Source organism: Mytilus galloprovincialis, chromosome 10 (assembly GCF_965363235.1).
Source record: "Mytilus galloprovincialis chromosome 10, xbMytGall1.hap1.1, whole genome shotgun sequence".
NCBI lineage: Eukaryota > Metazoa > Mollusca > Bivalvia > Mytilida > Mytilidae > Mytilus > Mytilus galloprovincialis.
In genome coordinates, this window is record NC_134847.1 from 32,042,226 (window position 1) to 32,069,483 (window position 27,258).

The 27,258-nt window shown below is 32.4% G+C and overlaps 1 protein-coding gene across 3 annotated transcripts; it reads left to right on the forward strand.

Moving 5' to 3' along the window:
* The first annotated feature begins 4,465 nt into the window (after positions 1-4,465).
* On the forward strand, positions 4,466-27,258 carry LOC143047384 (uncharacterized). 3 transcript variants are annotated; one of them, XM_076220412.1, is made up of 2 exons: positions 4,466-4,622; positions 24,944-27,258. In XM_076220412.1, coding segments are annotated over exons 1-2 (2,202 nt in total). In that variant the 5' UTR covers positions 4,466-4,620; the 3' UTR covers positions 27,144-27,258. The 3 variants fall into 3 exon arrangements, with proteins under 3 accessions (XP_076076527.1, XP_076076528.1, XP_076076529.1); XM_076220413.1 differs by lacking the exon at positions 4,466-4,622 and adding an exon at positions 13,355-13,719; XM_076220414.1 differs by lacking the exon at positions 4,466-4,622 and adding an exon at positions 23,059-23,196.

Genomic DNA, 27,258 nt, shown 5'->3' on the forward strand with positions numbered 1-27,258 from the left:
CCGGATGAGGTGTCGGATAACAAACGCGCGTATGCAATGGACGTTTTGAGAATCGGAGATCGTGATTTATATTTAAAAATGTCATAAAGAAAGCAAAAGAGAATGTGATTTGCTTTTAACGAATTTCTATAGAAGAGATTCAAGAACAACAGCGTATACATGTTAACTGTGAGGAATGAGCTTGCAATCAAAGTGAAATTGATGCCGGATTTCATGATCCCCAATTTACCTTATGGAGGCAAAACGAATTCGGAAAAAAATACTATATTAAACTTGCTTGGATGCATTATTTTTAAGTTATACTACAACGAAGATCTATCAACATGCACTGATATGCCTGGACTGGGAATATGATACCAGGGTTGGGGTATCCCCCCTTTTTTCTGTTGTATCATATATACATTTTTTTCTTAAAAAATCCATCGAAAACACAATCCTACTTTTTGGGACAGGTTACACGTGCCAAACCTTTTCTCTGATTTCCTATGAATTAAAAATCGCAGAACAATTTAAATGAAGAATCGTGCATAATCATTTGAGGAACTTACTTTAACCAAACTTCACAACAACAATACATTTAGGATCTTTTAGAATCATATATGTTTAATGAAGCCAATAATCATTTGCCCGTCTATTTACCTTACAAGAAATTCATAGGCAGAACAACAAAAGAATGAATAATGTTTGTCCCCCTAAATCCCCTCCCCAAAAGTTCCTTTAAAAAAAATCTGAATCAAATGTAAAGTTTAGTTTTTTTTTTTTATTAGAATGAGTTCTTTTTCATAAAACGATGATAGACAATATATTTTAAAACTATTCATGCTTGATCTATCTCCTTCAAAACACGATGTTATATCTTCATCATTATATGCAGTTTGGCCGGACAAATAGTGAAAAACCGTAAAAATGCTATTTGTCCGGTTTGCCGGATGAATAGACATTTTTGACTATTTGTCCGGCTAGCCGGATGAATAGCCACTGCCTTTTTTTTTTTTTATTAGAATGAGTTTTTTTTCATAAAACGAGGTTAGACAACATATTTTAAAACAACCCGTGCTTCATTCAAAACCTTTAAAACACGATGTTATATCTTCATCATTATATATTTGGTCGGACAAATAGCGAAAAACCGTAAAAATGCTATTTGTCCGGCTTGCCGGATGAATAGACATTTTTGACTATTTGTCCGGCTAACCGGACGAATAGCCATTGCCTTTTTTTATTCGGGCGTGACTGATTAGTCGTTTGTAGACGAAACGCGCGATTCACGCACAAAATTATTAGACTGGTATCTTTGAGGTTTTCGTTTTCCGTGCAGGAAGAGCACTGCGTTCTCTGCATGATAAAGACTCTTTGCAGGTAACATGTTGCGATTCAAAATTTCTGCATTTATCCAACATAGCTGAACTTTCCCATCCTTCATTCTAATAGTCCAACTTGGCATACTTTGGCGGAATATACATGTAATATAACTTTGGTAATCATGCTTCTCTTCCTATATATATTGGGAACAGTTGACACTGAACATGAGACAAACAATAGAAACGTCGAGCTATTAAACCGTATATGTTTGTAAAATTAATAGTCGCAAGATTTGTCATCTATTTAAGCATAACAGAACGAAACAGAACCATGCATCTTATAAACATGTAATTATGAGTGTTAGCGTGTGTACAATAGACGAGTAGGGACATTCTGTTGTCAAAGTCCCAATTTCACACGTGATGTATTTCAAATTCCTAGTTGACGTTTCTCACTTCCACATTTTATCAAGCTTCTTCATTTTGTTTTAACTCCATATTTTGTAGATCAATAGGAAAGCTTAATGAAATATGGAGTACATGTACAAAGCCTTTTGAGGTTGCTCAAATATGTTGTTGTTTAGAAAAATCTTCCTTTTAATAGTTATCAAAAGTACCAGGATTATAATTTTATACGCCAGACGCGCGTTTCGTCTACATAAGACTCATCAGTGACGCTCAGATCAAAATAGTTCAAAAAGACAAATAAATACAAAGTTGAAGAGCATTGAGGACCCAAAATTCCAAAAAGTTGTGCCAAATACGGCTAAGGTAATCTACTCCTGGGGTAAGAACATCCTTAGTTTTTCGAAAAATTCAAAGTTTTGTAAACAGAAACATAGTTTCAAAGATATCCTCAATAAGGATAGAAGCCCAGTACATTTTTATATCAATTGAGACATTGAGACCGTCATTCAACATGTTAAAGTTCGTTCTTTATTTTCAAATCTTTAATAAAAAAAAAACGAATTGAGAATATGAAAGTGTTAGTTTTATTAATACTTTAATTCTTTGTTTCAGACTGATTCAGTATTCTGTACATTCTGCTTGTGAATCTTGTATTTTCCTGTGACTTATGGAGCTTAAATCTGACCAACTGATCAACAACTACTAGAAGTTGGATTTTGTTTTCATATAAATATGATACGCAGTCATATATATACAGCAAAATAGAAAGGGGAAATGTTTTCGCTCAGCCTTACTCTTATTTCAAATTGGGAAATAATTTAAATATCTTCCGTCGATTACGTACATGCATTATTGCATGTCACTATATAAACTTATGACTTTTAATTAATTATAAAGCTTTCTATTAATCTTTTAATTTATCATATCACTCCACAGACCTTCTCTTCAGACTTTGTAAAACGCATTTTTAAATGTATGAAGTATATAAGACAATCTTTTTTTATTAAGTAGATAGATATAATGTTATGTGTGGATATGAAATAATCATATTGTCCGTAGTAGAATTAAAAAAAGAACCAAACATCCAGTTTTTTTTAATATTCTTTATTTTTGAAAATGAATTTATTGTTATGACTCGAGATAGAATTTGGCGATAGTTTTAAGAATTGAATATAACAGTTGTACATATACATCAGCGTATTGTAAAACCATGTGAAAAGATATCTAAAGTATTATATTTATATTTTACTTTATTTTGATATTTTGTCATTTCAAGCTTTGAATTTTACCTTTTTTAAGAGTGTGATTTTTACCGGATCAACCGGTACTGTTCTGTTGTGATCTCAGCCTTGTTTTTATCGTCATACAACATTACTTGATTTTGTACATTGTACAATCGGGTGTATGTGTTTTCAAGTATTTGAATTATCTTTATAACTCATCTTAATATACCTGCCACTGTTTTCTTTAAAACCATAATTGTTTGATTAGTGTCCACTGACAAATATTTCATACACGTTCATGACGATTCTTTAGAATCTGAATATAAAAGCGATCTACCAAAGACAAAAGAACAATCATTTTAACAAGCGGGAAAGGATAAAAGATGAATCTTCCACCCAAAAGTTATGCTTTATATTACATGTATGAGAACCAAATACACTAGAATGAGCCATACGAAAGAGAGAGAAAAGGGGACAGTAGTCCTTTTGCTCCAATTACTGTTTTTCAGGGGTATCATTTGCGCCAAATTTTGTTTTCCAAATGTATCAATTGCGCCAATATTCGAAACGCATTTGCGCCAATTTACCTGTCCTAATTTTTGGCTTAAAAAGTATCACTATGTTGGAGATATTTCACCATGAAAATGAGCATCCGGAGAGAAATGACTTGTAATTCATTAGACAGTCCATGTGAATATTTACTACAAGATATGCCAAAAGAGAAGAAAATAGAAGCTTTGGTGATTAGGTTTTAGCCACATATGTTGATGACACAGGGCTTTGCTCCCACCATACGTATAGGCTGAAACTATCTACCGCTCTGTTTGGGAAGGCGGTCACTATATGGTAGAATAGAGTAGAACACGTACAAAATGTACCAGTAATGGAGTAGAAGCATTCCACAGAAATTATTATGAACTGGACAATAAAGTTACAAGCCACTAAACACATTAAATTGGGAAATACCCATACAATAAAGCAGTAAGAAGAAAGTATGTTTCAGAAAAGGAAAAATTTGCCGTTTGAACTGCCGGTTCCAAGTCCAAATAAAGGAGGAGGGAAGTCATTTTTCTTCTAATTGGCACAATCGTATGTTTTAGTTTTGGCGCAAATGATACCATGTAATTTTAAAACAGGTGGCGCAAACGTAGCATTGGAGAAAAAAAGTTGTGTCGCAAAAGGACGCATTTTTGGCGTAAACGGATCTCTCCCGAAAAGGGGAGGGTAATTTATCACAAGAAAAGTGAACTTTATATTTTTCACTACTGCCGTTAATGATTAATGATCAATTACATTTCTGAAGTTTAAAATGTCAAATTTAAGATAATTACAGACATTTAATTTCATATCTAAGCGTTTCAGTCAATATTTTTTCAGATATTAATTTACACAGTGTTATATTACCTACTCAATGCAACATTTAAATAACTAATTATTTTTTATTTTCAAATTTCAAAAAGATCATTCTGGTGTTCACAATAGAAATTTACCCATGCACATAGTATTGTTTTGAATTTATGAAATGAATGACAGTTTGTTAAAATCGAATCTCGAAGTTTTTAAAATGCACTGTTAATTTGAATGATTGTTAGTTAAAACGTAATAGTGTTTTGATTACGATAATCTACCCATATCAACGGATTAATTGATTGTCTCTTCAAACGCTTTGTAGATGGATAATTGACTCAATGTAAGTATGCTTAATAATCACATATAAATAGTTCCCTAAAATCATGTATGAAAACATTGAATTCAAGAGCACAAATGTTATATGTTTAAAAATGGCAGATAATGGATATTGATCTAAAATTATTTATTTCAAATAAAATTTCACAACTTGAATCTTGGGTTAGCGCGGCAGAATATGAAAATTTATCTCATCAACTGTGGTCCCGAAAACTATGATCCCGTTTTGAGTCAATTAATTAAATATTTCGATGTGTTTTCTTTGGTAATTCTTTTATAGATAATTTGTTTTCAAAAAAGAAAATAATCATCGGCAAAACAAAAAATATATAGAAGCTACGGTTCCAACTCCCTCAGAAAAATTTGACCTCAGATGAATTTGGCTTTGCTTACGCTTATGGTAACAGAGCCCCATTTGTGTCCACGTGTTTTTACATGCCTAGCCTTTTATTTTTTAGCGCTCTAGGTGAAGGTAAGTCCATAAAAGCGCTTCGATCGCAAAAAAATTATAAGTGGTATAATCATTCATCAGCTCCTGACCACCATGCGTCTTCAAACATTGTTTGGTACATGAATCAGGTCGTTAATTTTCGCGTTTCAATTGTTTTAAAGTTGTGATTTCGGGGTCTTATACAGCTGACCATGCGGTATGGGATTGGGTCATTGATGTAAGCCGTCATGATAGTGACCTGTTGTAGTTAACTTCTATATAAGCTATTTGATCTCTGATGGAGAATTGTACATGTATCATTGGCAGCATACCACATATTTCTTTTTATAACTTATGAGAACTGTATTAGTTTTTATTTTCATAATGATATTGTTTTCCAAGAGTTATCAAATAAACGTATAAGAATATATTTACCATTTATTTCTGTGATTTTCAAAAAAAAATTTCATTTTGATTTATGTTCAAAATTTCCAAATTCCATTTTATAAACTTATATTATCAATTGAAATGTTTTTTTTTTTTGAATTTGAAGACAAAACTTAGCTGAAAACTTCATATTAGCCACACAATTTACTTGGTTTAGTTATCTATTAGTATTACTTAAAGGTCTTACTTCTGGTACATGACCTGTACTTCAAAAATTAGATTTTCGTTCCTGTAATTTTCATTTAATTGATTTATTTACTGATATAAGACTTAAATTACTAAGGTTAAAAATGTAAAGGTCTATCTTTTTATCCCATTAAATACTGATTTTATTTATGTTATTTTATACTTTCCAATGAAAAAGTCTACTAAAGGTGGAAAAGGATAAAGTTCTGTTTAAGACACGCCAATCTTTTTTATAACATGACAAACATTACATTCCAGAGACGTTTATATCCTTCATGCATGTAAACAAAATACAAGTATATCAGGGGCGGATCCAGCCATTTAAAAAAGGGGGGTGGTTCCCAACCCAGGACAAAAAGGGGGTTCCAACTATATGCCCCCATTCAAATGCATTGATCGTCCAAAAAAGGGGTTCCAACCCCTGGAACCCTCCCCTACATCCGCCACTGTATATGCCATGACAATAATAAAAACTGAAAAGATTCGACATCAAATTTTCAAATCTGTGTATTGAGGAATCATAGTCTTTCTTGATATCATACTCTTAAATATTGCGCATTTTTTTTTTTTTTTTTTTTTGAAGAGCTTGAAACATGTATTATATATATGAACCAATTTATTTCAAAATCTTATTTTTGAGAACATATTTGAAATTCAATTTATCATTTTATCTATATGTATGATACATTAGATATATGTTTGATTATAATACGTTATTCTGATTGGCTAACTGCACATCACGTGTTATTCCTAAAGCAATTGCATCACTCAATAAAACTTATCATTCATGATAACACGAGGTGCTACAATAAAGTGCACAGGTAAATGAAATAAAAAAAATGATTAAGTTCGTGTTTTCATGATCCTAGCTAAAAATGTAATTATAAATATTGATTGCTTCTTTTTGTAACTTCATGGGGTTGTAAAAGCGTTGACCGTGCACACATGTTTAGAATGAAGCGCGGAAACAAAATGTACTTCGATCAACGCTTTTACACCCCAATGAAGTTACAAAAAGAAGCATTAAATTCTTAAATAACTTAAAGATAATTATGTACAATATTAGGTCAATGTCAGGAAAATATAAACTATTTGTATGAGGCTGAGAAACTGGGGAATGGCGAGGTTCTACCGACCACTTCCCCAGTTTTGTGCCGAGTACAAAAAAGTTTATATTTTTATGACATTGACCTAATATTGTTTTCATACTTCAACTTAAATTAATACACTGATAGCTTTTTCAATCGTAACACTAATATCACACTTATTTTCATCCCTTAACGGACTCCTGGTTGTAAAGAAAGTGTTCCATGATGAAATTGACATCATACAAAATATTAACGAGACAACTACCAATCACAGAGACCAAATAACGAGGATGTGTACAACTTTAAGACATTCTGCAGTCTTCAACAGTGAGCAAAACCTAAACCGCATAATTATGAAATCCAAAAGGGTGAAAATACAAAAATTACTGTTCTTAAATTGTAGGTTTTCACTCCGTAATATTGGACTTCAAACTTTGCAATGTTGTGGAATGTAGATTCACACTATTTAGTTTTGCTCATATTTTTTAAGTGTATTCTGTACATTAATCTGATTACCATGAAAACTTTATGAATTAGTTTATAGTGGATTGGGAAACAAGTTATTGAAACTTACATTAATCCCTTCCCACTTTGCGGGTGCGAGTGCTGCCTTGTACATGTAGCGGCATTAGCCTACTCTTTTTCGAAAGGGTGTTTTTTCCCTGCAAGAGTTATGGCTCTCTCTTAATACGGGTCAGTCATTTATCGTACTAAAGGAGTTATTTAAAAGTATTTTTATTAGACCTGGATATTATATTGGTCAAATTAAATTCCGTCTCAAATGAAGAGCTAATATTGTAAAGTACGATTTCAAATTCAGAAATTTGATTTCTTTAGAAAGTTATTTATTCGTGACGTCTGATATATTTTGATTTTTCTTCAACTCGCGTTTTTAATACTGTAACAAGACTAATGTTTGCTTTGTCGCATTTTTGTTTAGCATTGGCTTTTCGTACTGCAGCATTTGAATCTTGTCAACCCATTGTTTTTGATGACGTTGATGTATAAAAATCTACTTCAAAATTTAGCCCCAATGATCAAAATAAACTCAAACTAAAACTAAAATTAAGCCAGAAACGAAAGGATTGAATATTTTTTTATTCTCATTGTTTACGTTGGTATCATTGAAGGTATTGGTAAGAAACACTCATGAATGTTAATGATGATACTGCTCCGCTTCATATAACAAGTTTGAAAATATACAAGTAAACAAATTGACAGAGGCGGATTTGGAAGGTTTCCCCTTTCTGTAGTAACAATTTGATTAATTATTTAGGGTATCACTGAAGCATGACAGGAGCGGATCCCCTCATCGGCAGTCATTGCCCCCCCTTTTTTCCATGTAAATTGTTTTGGAAACGCCACTTAACTACGCTCAAAATTGTCCTGATTACCACACAGTTCTATAATTATCTTGCAAACCGACGAAGTAGACTGATTATTATGTTTATACGTGCCTGTCCCAAGTCAGGAGCCTGTATTTCAGTGGTTGTGGTTTATGTGTTTAATACATATTTGTTTTTCGTTAATTTTTTGTACATAAATAAGGCCGTTAGTTTTCTCGTTTGAATTGATTGATATTGTCATTTCGGGGCCTTTTATAGCTGACTATGCGGTATGGGCTTTGCTCATTGTTGAAGGCCGTACAGTGACATATTGTTGCTAATTTCCGTGTCGTGTTGGTGTCTTGTAGAGATTTGTTTCATTGGCAATCATACCACATCTTCTTTTTTATGATTAAAAGAAAGCATTTTGTATTGAACATGTTTCAGATGGACAATGAAATTTCTATATATTTTTAACACCGCGTGGATTTAATGTCTGTGTTGCCATGTTTAACAGCCACGTGTAACATTAGGGTACATTTAAACAAGAATTAAAATATCCTCTCCAATTATTGATAACGGTAAAATATTATTTTATGTCTTAAAATATGTTGAACAAAGCTTTTAAAATCCATTTTAATGGAAAACCATATTTTTAAAACACTTCAAAAAATTTTGACGCATGTCTGCAGGTGTTTAAGAATGTAGTGTATATAATTACATTTTATTGTGTACTATGAAACTTGAGACCAGACAAAGTTTTATTTCAAATATGATCGATCCCTTTGAGTATTTTACAATCACTTAATTCTTTTGTATTCATAGCTATCAAGTTTTGAAAATTGAATTGTTTTTTTGACAAGCTTAAAACGCTGCATTTCAATAACAACAAAGTAAATCATTTTAGTCCAAAGCTTAATGTAGTTTCCTTGTTACGAAACAATAAATATTTATTAATTTTTTTTTTTATGAAACCATGCCAGTTTGAAAATGAAATTTATATGTAAAACAACTACATAATAATTTATATGTATGTAATATCTAGGTGCTTTGACATAAAAAAAATACAAGCAATTAGCAGTGATTCTTTTATCATCCATTTCTGTACCATGCCTGTACCAAGTCAGGAATATGACAGTTCTTGTCCATTCGTTTTTGATGCGTTTTGTTATTTGATTTTGTCATGTGATTATGGACTTTCCGAATTGATTTTCCTCTGAGTTCAGTATTTTTGTGATTTTACTTTTTGAATACTAATAAAAGTTACATTTGCCTATTTGTCCTGTCCTTTTTTTTTTTGGAGGGGTGGGGGGTGGGGAGGGGCTTGGATGTGGTAAACATGTTGGTTTCATTTGATCAAACATGTACGTCAGCATTTATTTACATAAGTACGTGTCAGTTTGTTTTCAGTTTCTTCTTGATTGAGACCGCTTGTAAGTAACTCAAAGTAAACATGTTTTCCTGTCATCGACATCTTTCTATACTGAACCATTCACAATTGTACAATACGCATACAAAGCAAGCAAGTAAACCAAAGTCTTGCTTTACCTGCGTTAGGAAATCAGCTGTAATCATTAGAACTGGAATGAATAGTACGAATTACGAACTTTTTGATTACCGCATACAGTAGCATCAATTTTGTTATAAAGATTCAAAGGGTTTCAAATAACGTAAAATGTACTTTTAAGAAAATATTTACGGCTGCAGACACATTATGGAATTTTTTGAATAGCCTTTTTTAATTATAAATTGTTGTTCAATTGTGTGTCAAATCAACCGTTATTGCAAATGTAACTTCAAGTTTAGTATATATAATTTCTATATAGAAATTGTTAGGTAACAATGCAGGTTGAATATCCCAATCTTTAAATCTTCATTTGGGAGGAAATGCTTTGTATATGAATGCATGTCAATTACAATTGCATTATTAGTCACTGAATTTAGCTGCGATGTTCAAATGAACTTTTCATATATTTATACAAATCGATTTTGTCATTTGTGACACAAACATTCAAATCAAAGTTTGCAGCTTATTCATTTTGGCAGCTGATTTTTATACATCGCAATTAAACCAATTGATTAAGCATCAGCCAGGATTATGTACAAATTTAACAAAAAATCGGACATCTTGGCAACTTCGTAGGGTATAAAATAAAAAACCTGTACCCGACAATACAAGTCATATTAAAAGACATACATACGATTTATTGATTGTTGGGTGTTTAGAGTCCAGTGGTTAATATTTCATGCATGTTCAGGGCGACATAAATACGAGGTTATAGGTATTTACTAAAAATAATATCTTTTGTAAGAGTACATAGATTGTATACTATCGCTAAACAGTATGTTCATAAACAGCTTTTATATTATATAACCTGGCCCTGTCTCAGTAACATTGTACGATGTATGGTGCAATACTATTGTGTCGTTTCATGCATGGGTCGAAACAATTTTTTAGGGGATGGGAATATGGCAGTTTGTTTTGTTTTTTTTTTATCTTTTTGTTGTTAACAGCAAACGCACAATGTGTACATGTACGTCACATACATGTATGTACATGATTTATATAATTGTATTATACAAAAAAGATGAAATATTCAATAAATATTTCTGAATTATTCAAATTAAACAATGTTTAGTGCTTTTCAAGCCCATTGTCTGGCTTTTGTTAGTCTTGTATGCTTTTTATATTTTAGTTCATTTACATGTTTTGGGGTAAGTGTGACGTCAAATTTCATTAGACTAGTACACATTTTTTAAGGGAAAGCTGAAGTCCGCAGTTGGGTGCGTGATTTTTTTTGCTTTCTGTTGAAGACCCATTGGTGGCTTTTGATGTTTTCTGCTCTTCGATAAGGTTGACGTTGTCTCTTTGACACGTTCCCCATTCTCAATCTTATATTTATAATAACGCATTTTAATCAACAATGTAATTTTTTTTTTTTTAAACGTCTACGAGACAAAGTAAGGCATCATCTAAATGGAAGTTGATACATGTATAAATGAATATTATAAACTTTAAAGATCACAAGATAAAGTCGTATATTGAAGGTGTCTAACGAAAAACAAACGCAAATATTCGTGACAAACATTACAACATACATTTGCGTTGGAATACGGAAACAGCTGATGCATGCACTTATAGAAATATCAGCATCAACGTCATTCCATTAACCAAACAGCTATAGGCCGAGAATACTTATATCGTGATATATTCTTGTGACATTAAATAAAAATTAAGAAATTGAATCGCATCTGCTCTATCTTAAAAGATTTTTACAGAGAAGTGGACTATTTTTTGGACAAATGGTATCAAAAGTTTAGGAAAGTCTACCTGCTCTAACTCAAAATAAGGACCATATAGTTTTGAGGGGATCCAAGATTCAATTTGATATATTCAGACATACTAATGTTTTACCCTTTTCAACTCGGCCTAATATAGAAATACAAAATGTGGTATGGTTGCCAATAAGACAACTCTCAACCACATCTGTACCAAGTTTCGAGTTGAACTTTTTAAATTTAAAGGTAGGGTTCGAGGTACTATTCGACTTCAACTTTGAATTTGAGTCACCATTTGACGTAGAGTTCGAGTAAGGCTCTAATTTAAATCCAAATCACAACTTCACCTAAATATTCATGACCGATTTTTGTTTTCATGTAATTGCATCCTCTTACTAATTTGCTTATTTATGCATGCAATGTATAGAAATAAATTAGAAGTCGTATGAGAAAAACTATCCACGCTATGGGCAGACAACGAAAATCCAAGAACGACAAATGTGTTTTCGAGCCATCGCTGAAAGCTGGCATTAATAAATTGTGTCGTCATGGATGACATTCCTTATGATATATAAAACAGGATAAACATCACCTATATTCTATATTTGGTAATTTCAAATACATGGATGTTCTACAGATTTGATCAGTTAGAGTAATGCCCCGGAAATTATGATTGCCACGAAAACTGAGAGATTTTAATGGGTATGTTACCCATCTAGAATCAAACCGAAAAAGTCAAATCCTCACCGTAATCAATGTCTCCTACATCACATAGCGCACTCGTAGAGCAGTAGAATGCTACAACTAAGGGAGCTACCATTTGATTTTTATGGGGGGGGGGGGGGGGGGGGCTAGGATGAAAAATCTTGTCCTGCATTTTTTTTAACTGTAATATCTGTCCTGCCTTTTTATTTTTCACTCTGTACGGTCCTTCCTTTTTTTTACCTAAACTGTCGTCCTGACTTTTTTGTTTGTAAGTGTCTCATCCTGCCTTTTTGTTTTACTCAAAACTCCTGTCCTGCCTATTTTTTTTTAAATTTAATCCTAGCCCCCCCCCCCCCCATAAAAATCAAATGGTCGCTCCCTAAATTGTTCGTGTTACCAAAACTCTCTGGTCTACCACCAATGTCTGATTTGCTGTTTTCATGGTACCAACCCACCAGAACTGATAAATAAATCAAACCACTCTGTTCTACACTGTCAAATTGCCTTGATTTTTCAAATGTACCTTTTTTTCGTAACTATTGATTGTTATCAATGCAGAATGATACTTTTTAATTACAATTTAGGAGGAGGTCTGTCAACAATTTGACCATATGTTATTCGAAAGCATGATAAATGTAGCGTATTCAAATTTATTAAACAATATATTGTTATGTTAATTCAATTTTTAAGATTTACGCCCTCTTTCACAAATCCTAGATCCGGACTTGGTACGGCACATGAAAATATTAAAGAATTTATATATATTTTTGTGGTTTCCTTCCTTCTCCCTTTTTGTCCCTACCATGCAGAGAAATAACAAAAGTAACTTAAAAGAACATACAATATAAAACAACGTACATCTATCTTTATATTTTATTATTATAATATATGAAAAATCAGTACTTAGTTGACTCTATAGTATACCGATTCAAGTGTGCAAATTACAAATTGTTAAGTTTCAATATGTGTTTTAAAAAATTTACGTCGAATATATGTTACAATGTTGAAATATTTAAAACTCAGTCTTTTTTTCTAAATACCAAGTCTAGTTTTTTGTTAAATTTTTTTAAAGACTTTAAAGTATTTACACTTTGTCCCGTGTTAAAAGTCTTTGTTCTTGGGTTTTTAACGACGTACTATCGGGTCAAAACTATTTTTATATACTGACCTTCGCGACTAAACAAACAGTTTCTCTTTTGTATTTTAATTGAATAATTTAACAAATTTAAAAAGGATTTAGGTAATAAATAGAATGAATGGTCTTTAAATTGTGTGTTGGTGTAATATAAACAGAACTACGTGAAAAATCAACAGCAATGTGAAAAAAATCAACAATTTCATTGATAATCCGGAATTTTACGAGCCTGTAAAATTAATAGTTTAAATTTTAACATAGCCATCGATCTCTTGAAGAAAATTAATTTTGAACTGAATAATTCACAGCTGAAATATTTACATTAACGACAATACATAAAAACCGAAAGGAAAATATCCAGTACAAAAGTGTCTTTTCCGAAGTTATATCTAGGACTCAGTTTGACGGACACTGCTTGATGAATGGAAAATTATAATACATGTAGTTGATATACATGTAATAATGAGAATATACTTTTTGGAGAATTAAACATGCTGTAATTCCAGGTAAGAGCATAATGAGATGGTAAACGGAAAGTAGATTGGATAGATTCTTGAAAAGGTGTAAGACATTAATTTTCATTAGTATGCCTCACCTACATGTACTATGTACGATAGACGGGGCATTATGTTTCTGGTCTGTGTGTCTGTTCGTTTATAAATCGCCCGTCTCACGTTTTAAGTGTTGGTTTTCCATATTGTTGTGGTCATATCAGTTTGGAAGATAAACGGATAAAGTACAGAGAGCAGTCTAGACAAATTATTGCTTCAGCTTAAACAGCTTTCCCCTCATATTTCGATGTTTACTGCACTTAATTATGTTGTATGAGCGGCACAGGGTCTCTGTATCAATAAAAACACATTAATTTCTTAGTTTATTTTTGAATTTCTAAATATCTACATGTATCTGTAATAAAAGTCAATACGAAATAGTTCATGTGTAATTTCTAGATTGCCAATGTGTGTTATGTTTATTGCCAATATGTGTAATGTTTTAATTAATTAGCGTGTTTACAATTTTAAGCATGTGTGTCATTCTTAGATTGTGTGAAATTTTTACGTGTTTACGTGGTTAACGGGAGATAAATTGCATTTGTTTTAATTTTTTTCTAGAACTAGATACTGATAAATTATTTAAGATGTGATCCGTTTTTGAATACCTGGACTTTATATATATACTGTCAAAGTAAAGGCTGGATGCACATAAAAACGTCTGAAATGACTATCAAAATGTCTAGTATTGATTTTAACAAAAAGCTTGGAGAAGACGTTACTTAGATGCAAAACTTGTGTCTAATCCATTTGTCCTTTTTGAACAATAAGATATGTTTAAACTAACAAAAAGCCTAAACCTTAAGCATGTCTTTTCATTGTTAAGCTATAATCACTCATAAAGCTATACCTACAATTTTTGAATGTATGAATATATATTGAGAACTACATTGTATATTGAGCAGACATAATCTTTTTCTTTGGGACAAAAAGGTTGACCGAAAACGATACCCTCAAATTTTAAACATTTTTTAAGCCGTCAACTGCATTAATCTACGTGTATTGACTCTATTTATGTATATAAAAAGTGAACAAACTAAAAGCAAAGTAATCAGAAGAAATTTGAATTTTAATATATTAAGATCAAGTAGGTTATAGTTTTATTAAAGAACATATTTTCAATCTTATTGTAAAACGGGTCAAAATTGAACAATATCGTTAGAAAAATACTGTTATACTCCAGAAAGTTATTCTTAAGTAAACTACGCATATTGACATCACTTTACACATAAAACACCTTAAGTAAACAATATTATAATGTGGAAGCCATGGAACTTAGATTGGTTTCCCCTTGTTGTAATAAAACCATCACTTGATCATTATTATTGTTAAAACGGAGGATGTCGTCTGGTGTTTGTAAGAATTTGAGCGGGAAATTAAGAAGACACTGACTGCCATCTAAAGTATGTGTTGCTTTTTTTCTGTTTTGATAATTTATATATTATCCTTGAGCGTCTGAATACCACAGAAGAGGATGTTCGTTTGCTTTAAAAGTACAATTTATAAATTAAACTGAAAAAATAATCGCAAGCACACAACTATATTTATATTTCCCATTTGACTCGTTATTGAGTGTTTACAATGATAAAGGTTGCAAATGTACCTCTTTCTTTTCACTAAGACACAATTTAACTGATGTACTATATCAGTTCTAACTCTTTAATTAGTCTTGTACTCAGGGTTTATATTCATCAAACCACTTGAGTTAAGATATTGAATCGTAGTACTTATATTGTAGGACATGACGAAAAGTCCATCCGTTCGGAACAGATCTTAACTTTAGTAGTTTTGTGCGTTTCAGCCCTGGTATGTTGTTCGTTTCGTCCCCGAGAATATCACCAGCGCAGTAGTCCGCACTTTCGTGTTGACATGAATATCAATTATGTGGTCATTTAGATAAATTTTCAGTTTACAAAACTTTGAATTTTTCGAAACACTAAGGATTTTCTTATGCCAGGCATAGAAAACCTTAGCCGTATTTGACACAATATTTTTGAATTTTTTATCCTCAATACTCGTTAACTCTTTACTTCTGCGATTTGTGATTTGCGATTTGTGATTTGCGATTTGTGATTGTGATTTGTGACTGTGATTTGTGACTGTGATTTACTATTGTGATTTGCGTTTGGAATTTTGGATTGTGATTTGTGATTGTGATTTGCGATTGTGATTTGCGATTCGCGATTGTGATTTGTGATTTGTCAATTAGATTATATGATGTTTAATCTCGAAGTGGTGTGATACCTTTTAATTTTAGATCAGATTTAAAAAATCTGTAAAAGAAGAAAAAAATGTCAGGAACCTTTTCTTATTATTATTCATTTTTTGGGTATTTGAAATTTGATCTGAAATTAACTTAAAGCCAAATATATGTACCTGTTTCTTAATATACGTCAATATATCACTAAATTGAGAATGAAAATATGGAATAATTATGGCAAAGAGACGGCAACTCTACCAAAGAGCAGATAACAGTCAAATGCAACCATCATTTGGGTATTCAACGCAGCGAGATAATCCCGCATTCGGAGCTGAGCCTCAGCTGGCCCCTAAATTAAAATTTGTTCTAGTTCAATGAAAATGGACGTCATACTAAACTCCAAAACATATAAATGAACTAGAATTAAAAAAAACATACAAAACTAACAAAAGTCAGAGGCGTTGGGCAGACACAAAAATGCGGCGGAGTTTCATGAAGATGGATTTTGAGCTAGTGAAATAAACTTGAACAGTTTCTTGTCACTTTCAGCATTGTCATTATCTATAATACTAAAATTACGAGGTCCAATTTGTCAGCCGTCATTGGGTAAAAACGACAAATCAAAGAACTCAACTCTATATATAACTAATATAGGACAATGGTGTAGATTAAAAATTACACCACTCCAGACCCTTTTGTTTTCCACATAATTAATATTGCCAATAATTAACAAGTTCCGGGTGTAGTATATTCACCTGTTAGCTATTACCTTATCTGTACGTTCCGCATTTGACAGGCGCACCACCAAACGGTGTATTTAGGATTTTGCTATATACACGGGTCATAATCAAAGGGCTGACACTACTAAATTCAATCATTGTCAAATTGTTCCCTATTGTAGTTTTATTCAGCAATCAACAAGACTTTCTAAGATAACTTATATAGGACAATGCTGTTGATTAAAAAAATACTCCATTCCTGGATAGCCAGGACCTTTTGTTTTCCAAATAATTAATATTACCAATAATTAAGTTCCAGGTCGACGGGTTCAAACAGAAAGATTTGAAAGCAGAGAAAACTTTGTATCTTATAATCGAAATGACTTTATCAGATGACAATACTAATTACTAAAATAAGGCTTAGGCATAGTTATATACTTTAAATCAGTCACGGACCCGCGATATCACGGGTGTGTACTTGTGATAATTATATAAATCTATTCTGTTAATAGATATCCGATCTCACCTCAAACTTCGTGTTGTTGACCTTAATGGAATTGTGATGTATGACCCTCCACTCCTATATATATATATGCAAATGGAGAGTTTGTTTAAGCACTTGTACGTTGCTCTAGCTTTTGTATGTATATTTATCCAGACAACATCCGGTCGGAGCGCAATGTGTCAATCTCTCCCACACGTTACTTAACAATTATGAAAGACTTTTTAAGAAACTGGCAGTAAAGCAAGGGTTATATAAAAATAAAAAGATGTAGTGTAGTTGCAAATGAGAACACTCCCCACAAGAGACATAGAAAATGACTGTAATGGAATACGAAGACGGCTCTCTCACAAAAAAAAAAACCCAACCCTAACTGTAAAATCAAGGGCATACACTACATGCACTGGAATATATTATACTGTATCCACACATCACAAGTAAACATTTTTGCATAAAATATAATAAAAAAGATGTGATATGATTGCCGATGAGACAATTCTCTTCAAAAGACATAGAAGGGAACCGGGATAGACGACAGTAAAAGAATTAGAACGTGACTGTAAAGGAATATAAACAGTTCTCTCACAAAAAGAAATCCCTAACTGTAAAATATAAGGGCATACACTACACCAATATGGACACAATTTACTGAGTCCAAACAGCACAAGTAAAAAATAATGCAGGTAATATAAAAAACGAAAGATGTGGTATGATTTCCGATAAGAAAACTCTCCCCAAGAGACCTAGATAATGACAATTATAGAATATGAAGACAGCTCGCTCACAAACAAAATAACCCTAAAAGTAAAGTATAAGAGCATATGCTTCAGGAACGTGGACCTATTCTACAGCATCATTCTCTAGCGCACATATTTGAAAACCAAGAATGTATAAATACCTAACATGCGATCGTGAGGTGCTTTTATAAATTGACGATACAAAATGATAATTTCATATAACATATATATTCGCATCAAACTTTTTAAATAGCAAAATCTTATGTGACATCCAATCAATATGTCGTTTAAAACCAAGAAACAAATAAAATAAGCGTACAACTTTAGTGTCAAAAAGTCATATATATATATATATATATATATATATATATATATATATATATATATATATATATATATATATAAGAATTCGAAGATCTTGTTCTTAAAACGCATTTAAGCATTAAAACAAATATTATCTTATATCAACTCACGACGCGTGTATCTTTTTGAAAATATATAAAGCTTTATTGATTTATATTAAAAGTGTTTTAAAATAGGTCTTCATTCTTATTGCAACCTACTTTAAATTGTTATCCTTTTAATGCTCGGATAATCCAATACCGTAATCGATATTAATTTTCTATGTTTTTATTGAAAAAAAGATTTCTAATGGAAGGTTATGTGGTGCGATGCTGTATTCCTATTCTTTATATAATTATAGTTCATCCATTTCTTTTGAGCGTTTTCTTTTGATAAGTATAATATGAGAGTCCAACAACTGGTACAAAAAAAAATAAAACTTCAATGTATACTGAAAATTCAAATAGACCACTTTCGAGTTCATCCGTCACCAGAAAAAAACTCGTCAATTATACGCGCCTTTATGACGTCATTTAACAGATAGAGGGGGTCGCCTGTATCCCTGCACTTTTTACGTTTATCAAGCGTCTTGGTGATCGTCATTGTGCAGGATAAACTAGAAATAATGGTTGTTCTGTAGGTACTTAATGACAATTCCCTAATGACATCAATGCTGATTGTCAATTTTGAGAATTCAATTTGTCGTATAACTCGTACAATATAGAATTATAGTTTTCCAACCACTCGCTCAACATTGGAACACAGGGGCTTGTTACAATTGCCGGGTTTACTATCCATACGAACCCCTAAAAAAACACAAGGGAGGAAGCTAATTTGCGACAATGCTTCAAATTATTGTTGTAAATTTTTTCTAAGACTTTCACTTACTTTGTGACCTGAATAAATATGTTCCCACTTGAATTATCTCTCCAATGACATATATTTGTTATCTTAAATAACCTCTATAACTATTGTAATCCATAAAACAAACTCGACATTTTTGAAATAGAACGAATCGAGGCCCTACATTTGAAAATGAAAGTACTAAAGTGACACCTATCGGAAAATATATTTTCGGCACTCTCGGGTGTTTACATAAATGTTATGCTTTTCGGAAGTCTGCGGTATTTTTTATTACAATAATGTAAAAATTGGCGGGAATTATAAGGAACATACTGTCTTTCGTCCTCATATTTCGGTAAACTCCCGAGAGAGCCGAAAAATAAATTTTCCGGTAGGTGTCGCTTTAGTACTTTCATTTTCAAATGTAGGGCCTCGATTCGTTCTATTTCAAAAATGTCGAGTTTGTTTTATGGATTACAATAGTTATAGAGGTTATTTAAGGTAACAAATATATGTCATTGGAGAGATAATTCAAGTGGGAACATATTTATTCAGGTCACAAAGTAAGTGAAAGTCTTAGAAAAAATTTACAACAATAATTTGAAGCATTGTCGCAAATTAGCTTCCTCCCTTGTGTTTTTTTAGGGGTTCGTATGGATAGTAAACCCGGCAATTGCAACAAGCCCCTGTGATTGGAATGGAAGTGACGACGCCCCTAAACGCACAAATGACGTTCACTAAAACCAGAGTTTTTGACGGAAATGCATCGAACTCGAAAGTTGTCTATTGATTTCAATACACTGTTAGATCTAATATATGTTCTACCTTTCCTTTTCTGTGATGTGCAGTATGTCATATTTTTTTTAATTGTTTCGACTATATAAATCAGGACATCTAACTCATATATAAATATAATGAAAATAAAAAAAAAATAATCTTGTAATTGTCATACTTTACATAAATTTCATTTTGAATTAAAATTAAGGAATAATTAAAAAAAAACAATTTCGAAAAGAAAAATGAACATCCAATTTTTGCTCAAAACAATCAAAGAAAAACAAATATGACAATAAACAACCAACGAAACCCACTGAATTATTGGTTTCTTTCTAGAGACTGTGACTTATCTCTCTCTCCACCCCACCCCCCATCCAAAAATAATTTGTAAGTGCATAACATAAGAACGAACTTTCGGAAAAAGCTGAACTCATCCATTTCTATAGGAATAACATAACTTTCAATTTGCATTTGTGTGTGCTTGAGAAAAGTCAGAAGTCGGACAATAAAAAAAAAATATCCAAGTACTAAAAAACAGCGTTATAAAGTTGATATGTGATTTGTCAAAATAGGTAATTGTTTGAATTTCTATATATTTTGATCTGAGCGTCACTGAAGAGTCATATGTAGACAAAACATATCAATTATGTAGTCATTTTTTTATAAACTTACTGTTTGCAAAAGTATGAATTATTGGAATCTGATTTTCTTATCCTTGGCATAAATTACCTTAGCCGTATTTAAAAATACTTTTTGGAATTATGGGTCATCAATGCTCTTTAACATAATATACTTGTTTGGCTTTCTAAATACTTAGATCTGAGCGTCACCGATGAGTCTTATGTAGACAAAACGCGCGTATGGCGTATCAAATTATAAGTCTGGAACCTTTGATAACTATTTACAAAATCACAAATTATCAATCGCACGTGTAAAGGTCAACTCTCTGCTCTACACACGCAATAATGAATAAAGAAAAGACACCACTGTCCTAGATTAGGGGGAAGGTTGAGATCCCAGGGGCGGATGCAGGAATTTTCGAAAGGGGGGGGGGTGCTAACCCAGGCAAAGGGGGGTGCAGGGGGGGTGCAAAACATATGTCCCGATACAAATGCATTGATCGGCAAAAATAAAGGGGGGGTGCGCACCCCCGGAACCCCCCCCCCCCTGGATCCGCCACTGGATCCCGCCACATTCTGTATGCACGTACCTGTCCAAAGTCAGGAGCCTGTGATTCAATGATTGTCGTTTGTTACATATTTGTTTTTCAATTTTGTATTATATTTATCTCATGTATCTGTGTTTTTTCAACTCTGATTTCCCATCTTGCACAACCAATTTGTATGAATTGTTTATGCTTTCGAGTTCTAAATATGCATGCAATAATTGCCACTGGACGTTCAACTTAATCAAACAAATTGAATCAATCGTATTTACTGAACATGATAAAATTAAGAGTAACCATGATATAATTTATTTTTTTATTGTATTGTAAACAGCTGACTACCGCGTGGTCACCACGTTTCCAACACTACTGATTTACAACGTGACTGTTACATTTCACAGTTCAAGAGAGCATTCTTTATATTTATATATTAAGCATACCTGATTTTATGATCAATAAATAGTTTGTTTACGACCAAATAAATACATAAACAACTCAAACTTGTAATAATTACTATCTTGATAGTGCTTCCGTGACGAAAAACATTTAAACAACCTAAAATTTAGTTTAAATACTAATATATAGAATTTCGATTAAACTTCACAAGGAAGGTCATTGCTAATTAAGTGATCGATACAATGTTGGAAATTCTTATATTCTTTTAGAAAATCCACCGTGGCACTAACCGGCTTCCGTAGATGAATGTATCGGGCAATAAGCAAAAAAAAAAAAAAAAAAAATTGGGAAAGAGATGCTATAAAGTTAACAATAAATTTTATTCTGAAATTTATATAATTAATAGATTGTACTTGATTTAGAAACTTACAAGGCCTTGTGGCGTGTTGGTTAACTATCACATCGAGCCTAATTGATAACACTCTTTCTTTATACTTAAAAGTTCTAACTATATACGTTTTTAGCGAACGTCACATATTTTGGTTGTTAATATAGACACCTACATTTGTACAAAAGAACACTACATAGGTATAGGAAGATGTAGTGCGAGTGCCAATGAGAAAACTCTCCATCCAAATAACAATTTATACAAGTAAACCATTATAGGTCAATGTACGGCCTTCAACACGGAGCCTTGGCTCACACCGAACAGCAAGCTATAAAGGGCCCCAAAATTACTAGTGTAAAACCATACATGTATGCTTCAAATGAATTTCACTGAAATAACATATCGTTTGTAACTGTATATCATAATTCTAAGTTGATATATTGTAAAGAAGAAAATAAAGCGTCGAGAAAAATGCACATAAGTGTAAAAGTACTAAATCGAATAGATAAAGACCACATCAAAAACTGTTAAACAATCAGCGATCAGAATTAACACGAGTAAAAAATCAAAGCACCTAAAGCCAAATGTTCTTAACTTATTAATTTTTACTTATATACAGTAAAAGAGCAAGCTACGTATATGTTGAAAATAATATTATCGTGTATTTGACACTCGATCGTCCTTGCTTATACTATAAATAGAATGTGAAGGCATAAAAAACTCGCAGAAATTTTAATAAGTGTTACAGTATCTTAATTCATTTCGCCTCTGTTAAAACCAAATTTTCACAAATGTATGTACATGTACATGTACTCAATGCACTGATTGCACTAAATGAGTCTTTATAAAAAAGAATAATTTGGAAAAGGGCAGAAAAAGGGCAAACAATCAAGAATGTAAGAGAAAAATAGGCTAAAACATAAAGAAAAGGGATAATTGAATGTTGAAATATGCAGTATAGAGAATAACAGTAAAAAAATAAAGAAAAAGAGAAAGAGAAAAATGGCATAAAAAAAATAAAAGGAAAACAGAGATGAAGGACCCCATTCACATCCTCCTATATACTTATCGATGGAATTTCCATCTTGAACTTAAACAACCTATATACGTATATATAGGTGAGTGTTGATTTAAAAATTTAATTTAAAAAATAAGTATTTATTGTTGATTATATAAACAAACCAAGCATGGTTAAACAGGGATTAATAATTTAGAAAAGATCAAGTTGACTGGGCACAGTTACAAAAGAAAAACATAGGATTTAGTTGCTCAGCCATAATCCTGGTTTGTTTAATTAAATACGGAGGTTGATCAAATATGTGTGTATTGCTTAGCGATGGATATTGATGTTGATTATATAAAGGTAAATATAAAAATATTACCAGTGAAAGATTTTAATTATTTTTTTTAATTATTTTTGCTGTCTTTAACGGAATGATAATAGGGGTACTAAATCTGATAAAATTGAATATATAAACTGGCTTTACCTACGTGTGGGCTGGTATATATATATATTCATATTTCATTTTCTATCTTGTGTACGGGCATGATGAACTTACATTCTGTAGTGTATGTGCTTGTCTCAAGTAAGAAGCCTGCTATTCATTGTTTGTTGTTTGTTGCTGTAAATCACATTTGTTTTTCGTTCATACTTTTGTACACAACTCAGACCGTTTTTCTCGTTTGACGTATGAATTGTTTTACATTTTTTTATTTCTAGATCTTTTATATCTTACTGCGCGAGTTTTTCTCATTGTTGAAGGCCGTGCAGTAAACTATATTATAGCTACGTAGTTGGTAACTTCTATATCATTTGGTCTCTGGTGGACAGTTGTCTCATTAGCAATAATACCACATCCTGTTTTTACAAAACTTTTGAACATACGGAAGTACATTTTTTTTAACAAAATGATCAGTTGACGGAAGGAAGTTTTTATGATCAAAGGAAAGAGACATACAATATAGTCACAATAATATCATAAAACGATGGACCACATAACATGAAGTTCTGTGTGTCAATGCACGTGGTTACACATGAGTTCAAACCGGTTTTTGAAATTGTTCATGTTGCCCAATATTAATTTTATATGTTGCGTTTATGGACTTCTCTGTTTTTTCGTTAGTTTTTTAACATGGCATTTTGATTTTTTCTTCGGCTCAACTGTGTAAATGATTAATCATCTACTTGACCTGTTGTCTTATTATTTGTACCATCAACAACTTGCATTTTTCTGGCACTGCGTTGACATTTCCAATTCTCAGGATTATTTTGTAAAGGGGTGTATGGGAGAAAAAAAATGTAATGGTCATGGAAGAACTCATTTCGATAAACTTATTGCTTCATTTAACAAGTATTACAACAATATATAATCCGACTAGAACAGATTTTACATTTGAAACACCTACGCTTATTTTTACAAAATTTGTCCCTTTCAAATCTGTTGAAAAGAGTCTTGCAGTGAAAATTGCAGCTGAATATTTAATAATCAACATATCATCTCGGACATATTAACACTATATAAATAGAAAACTTTGAGGAGAGCCTTTTGGGAATGTGAAATTAACATAAATAAATCAGAAAATGCGGTAGTATTGTTTTTCGTCTGTGATATCGTTCATACAAAAATCGATCCGCGGAATTACAGCAATATACTTAATTAAGAATATAGCAGCTCTAAAACAGATAACTAATACCGTAAAATGCGTCAATACGCTTTCATTATAAGGATAGTTGTATCCTATAAGCATTACTGTATTCATAATATATTTTAATAATGTAAGAAGTAATTTAATATTAATTCGCAATCTTACTTTCATGAAGACGATGTCTTAATTTATAAAACACTACTCCTTAATATGCATACTATAACGTCATTACATTCCTGTGTATATCAATATGTCTATAGGTAATATAAAATATTCTTGATGTTGTTATTTAGTAAAGTCTTGAACAATTTCGCATCAATTTTCTTTGTGTTTGCACTCAGTAAAGTCTTAAACAACATCACACGCAGAATGCAGGTACGACAATATTATGTTAAAAATAATTCTCACTTATCATATCATTTTTGTTACACTTTGAATTTACTATATGTAATTTTTATTTTCAGGGCTCTTGAAGTAGCAAACTATCCAGGGCCGCGGACTGCACCTAGTGGTCTAAGCCGATTTTATAACCGAGGATCTGAAACACCTAGAAACACACACAGTCAAAATGAACCCGAACACGCAATTGAAGCTAGTATTGAGATCGATTACGATCTGTTGGTTTCAAACGTGGAGAATATGTTAACTGCAGACAAAAAGTTACTTAAAAAGGAATTCAGACCAAAAGATTTACTTGTGAAAAGTAATCCAGCATTATTTGGTAATATGCATCCGGATATCACCAACCCACGTGACATGTACAACTTCCTGTCAAGACGGAAGTTTCCTAAAGTTGCAGACGACTTGTCCTTTTCTGGACAGAAAAGTAATTATGAGGAACGCCTTCAACGTAGTAGTAGTTTTAAGGATTTAAATAAGTCTTCAAATGCAAAAATGCAGAAGAAATATCACTTTCATAGTCACGTGGATTTAAGTTTAATGGAAAAGAAAGATCCAAGTTTAGCGGCGCTAAATAGTAACGCCCCATACTTTGGACCAGAGGATATGGCCAGACTTCCCGAACGTGAGAAAACTATGATGACAAACTTCAATTTACCTTCTTTAAATGAAGTAGGAAATGAAACCGGGAATGTGAACGTAAATGAACCTGGGAATGAACCAGTGTCTTTCCCTGTGATAAAACATACCGACCCTAATAAAGGAGCAAAATCAGAGCCAAAGGTAAAACGCACTAAATCGCTCGGACCTAGGAGTAAATCGAATGTTACTTTTAGCAATAAAATTGACAAATGGTTTTCAGAAATGCCATCAGACGTGACTGACAAAGCGGATAGAGCCATCATGGCGGATATGATTCGTGAACGAATGACGGCGTACCAGAACAACTACCGGTCTGATGAAATGATTTCTAAAATGAAACGACGCCATACCAATCTAAAATCTTTGAATCAAATTCAACATCAATACCTGGAATTAAGAGCGGATACTGCTCCGAAACCTCGTCGAAATGATTTGACTTTAAGCCATTATAAAATGAAGCAAAAATCTTCACTAAGTCTAAAAACCGACATGAACGATCTTGAAAAGTGTGAAAACCCTTTTGATTTAACAGACAAAACTCAAAACGTAAACCATTCAGACGAAAATGGAAACGATGAAAATAAAACAGCTCGTAGAGACATAACAAAGTCGAAGAGTCAAGGATTAAATGGATTAAAAAGAATCAATTTAGATCAATTTGCCGTTGATGCCTACAACCTAAATCCCAATCACCGATTTACATTCGCACAACTTCAAAACGTTCACAACAATAGATTCATTGAAGAAATAGACGAAGAAACTCTTCGTCGAAAGGCTGATAAAGAACATTGGCTTCGAATGAGTCAGACACAAACTCATCCATCTATTGTAAATATTAGATTAGACAAAGAGAAAAAAGAAAATGCAAGGTCTTCTCACCTTCGACAAGCATTGTCAGTTGTCAAACTGGATGCCAACAAAGACGAAGAAAACTTCAATCAGCATGCGCAGATACAACTTCCCAACGGAAGAGACAATCAAAGTTTATCTTCAGCGTCAAGTTCTGATAACATAAGAAGAAAGATGACATCAAAAGCGGCTTTGTCAAAATTTAAGACTTTGGACGTATTTGAAGGAACCAAGAATGTCCTTCCCGACAACCACGTACTTATAGGAGCCGAGCAATATACAAATCCTTTAGTAAAATTAGATTTGAGAAGAGCTCGTACACAACATAGACATTCAAAGGAATTAGAAAATTCTAATTCTGGTGTTTTAGGAAGGAAGCCGCATGAGATAGCTACCGTCGACTTTCGGTTTGGTCAAGGCGAGGTTACAATAACGCGAAAGGCTAATGGCGGCCTGGCATCGCCTGATCTAGGGGCTATAAAATCTCCTAATGCTCCACCAAATAATACTGAATATTCAGGCATAACTCCTATAAATGAACACAGTGTAAATACTGAAAGGTCAAAAGTCGACCAAGTATTACTTAAGGAAGAAGATATACCAGTTATTTCGGAGATCCAAGGCTTAGCACAAGCACCGGATTGTTCATTTTCAGAAACAGACGAAGCCATTCCAAAGGAAAATGAAAGTAAAACAATTTCACAACAAAACGGTGTTAAAAATCAAGAAAGTGACAATGAAGATAAAGAAAGTGCTCAAATCGAACTTAGGTGATGTTAAGTTTTAAATAGTTGTAAAACCTTACAGTATTTTAATTTATTATTTTTTAAAACTCATATCTATTATATTAAAGCCACATGCTCTGTGTGATTAAAGACAATAAATATTT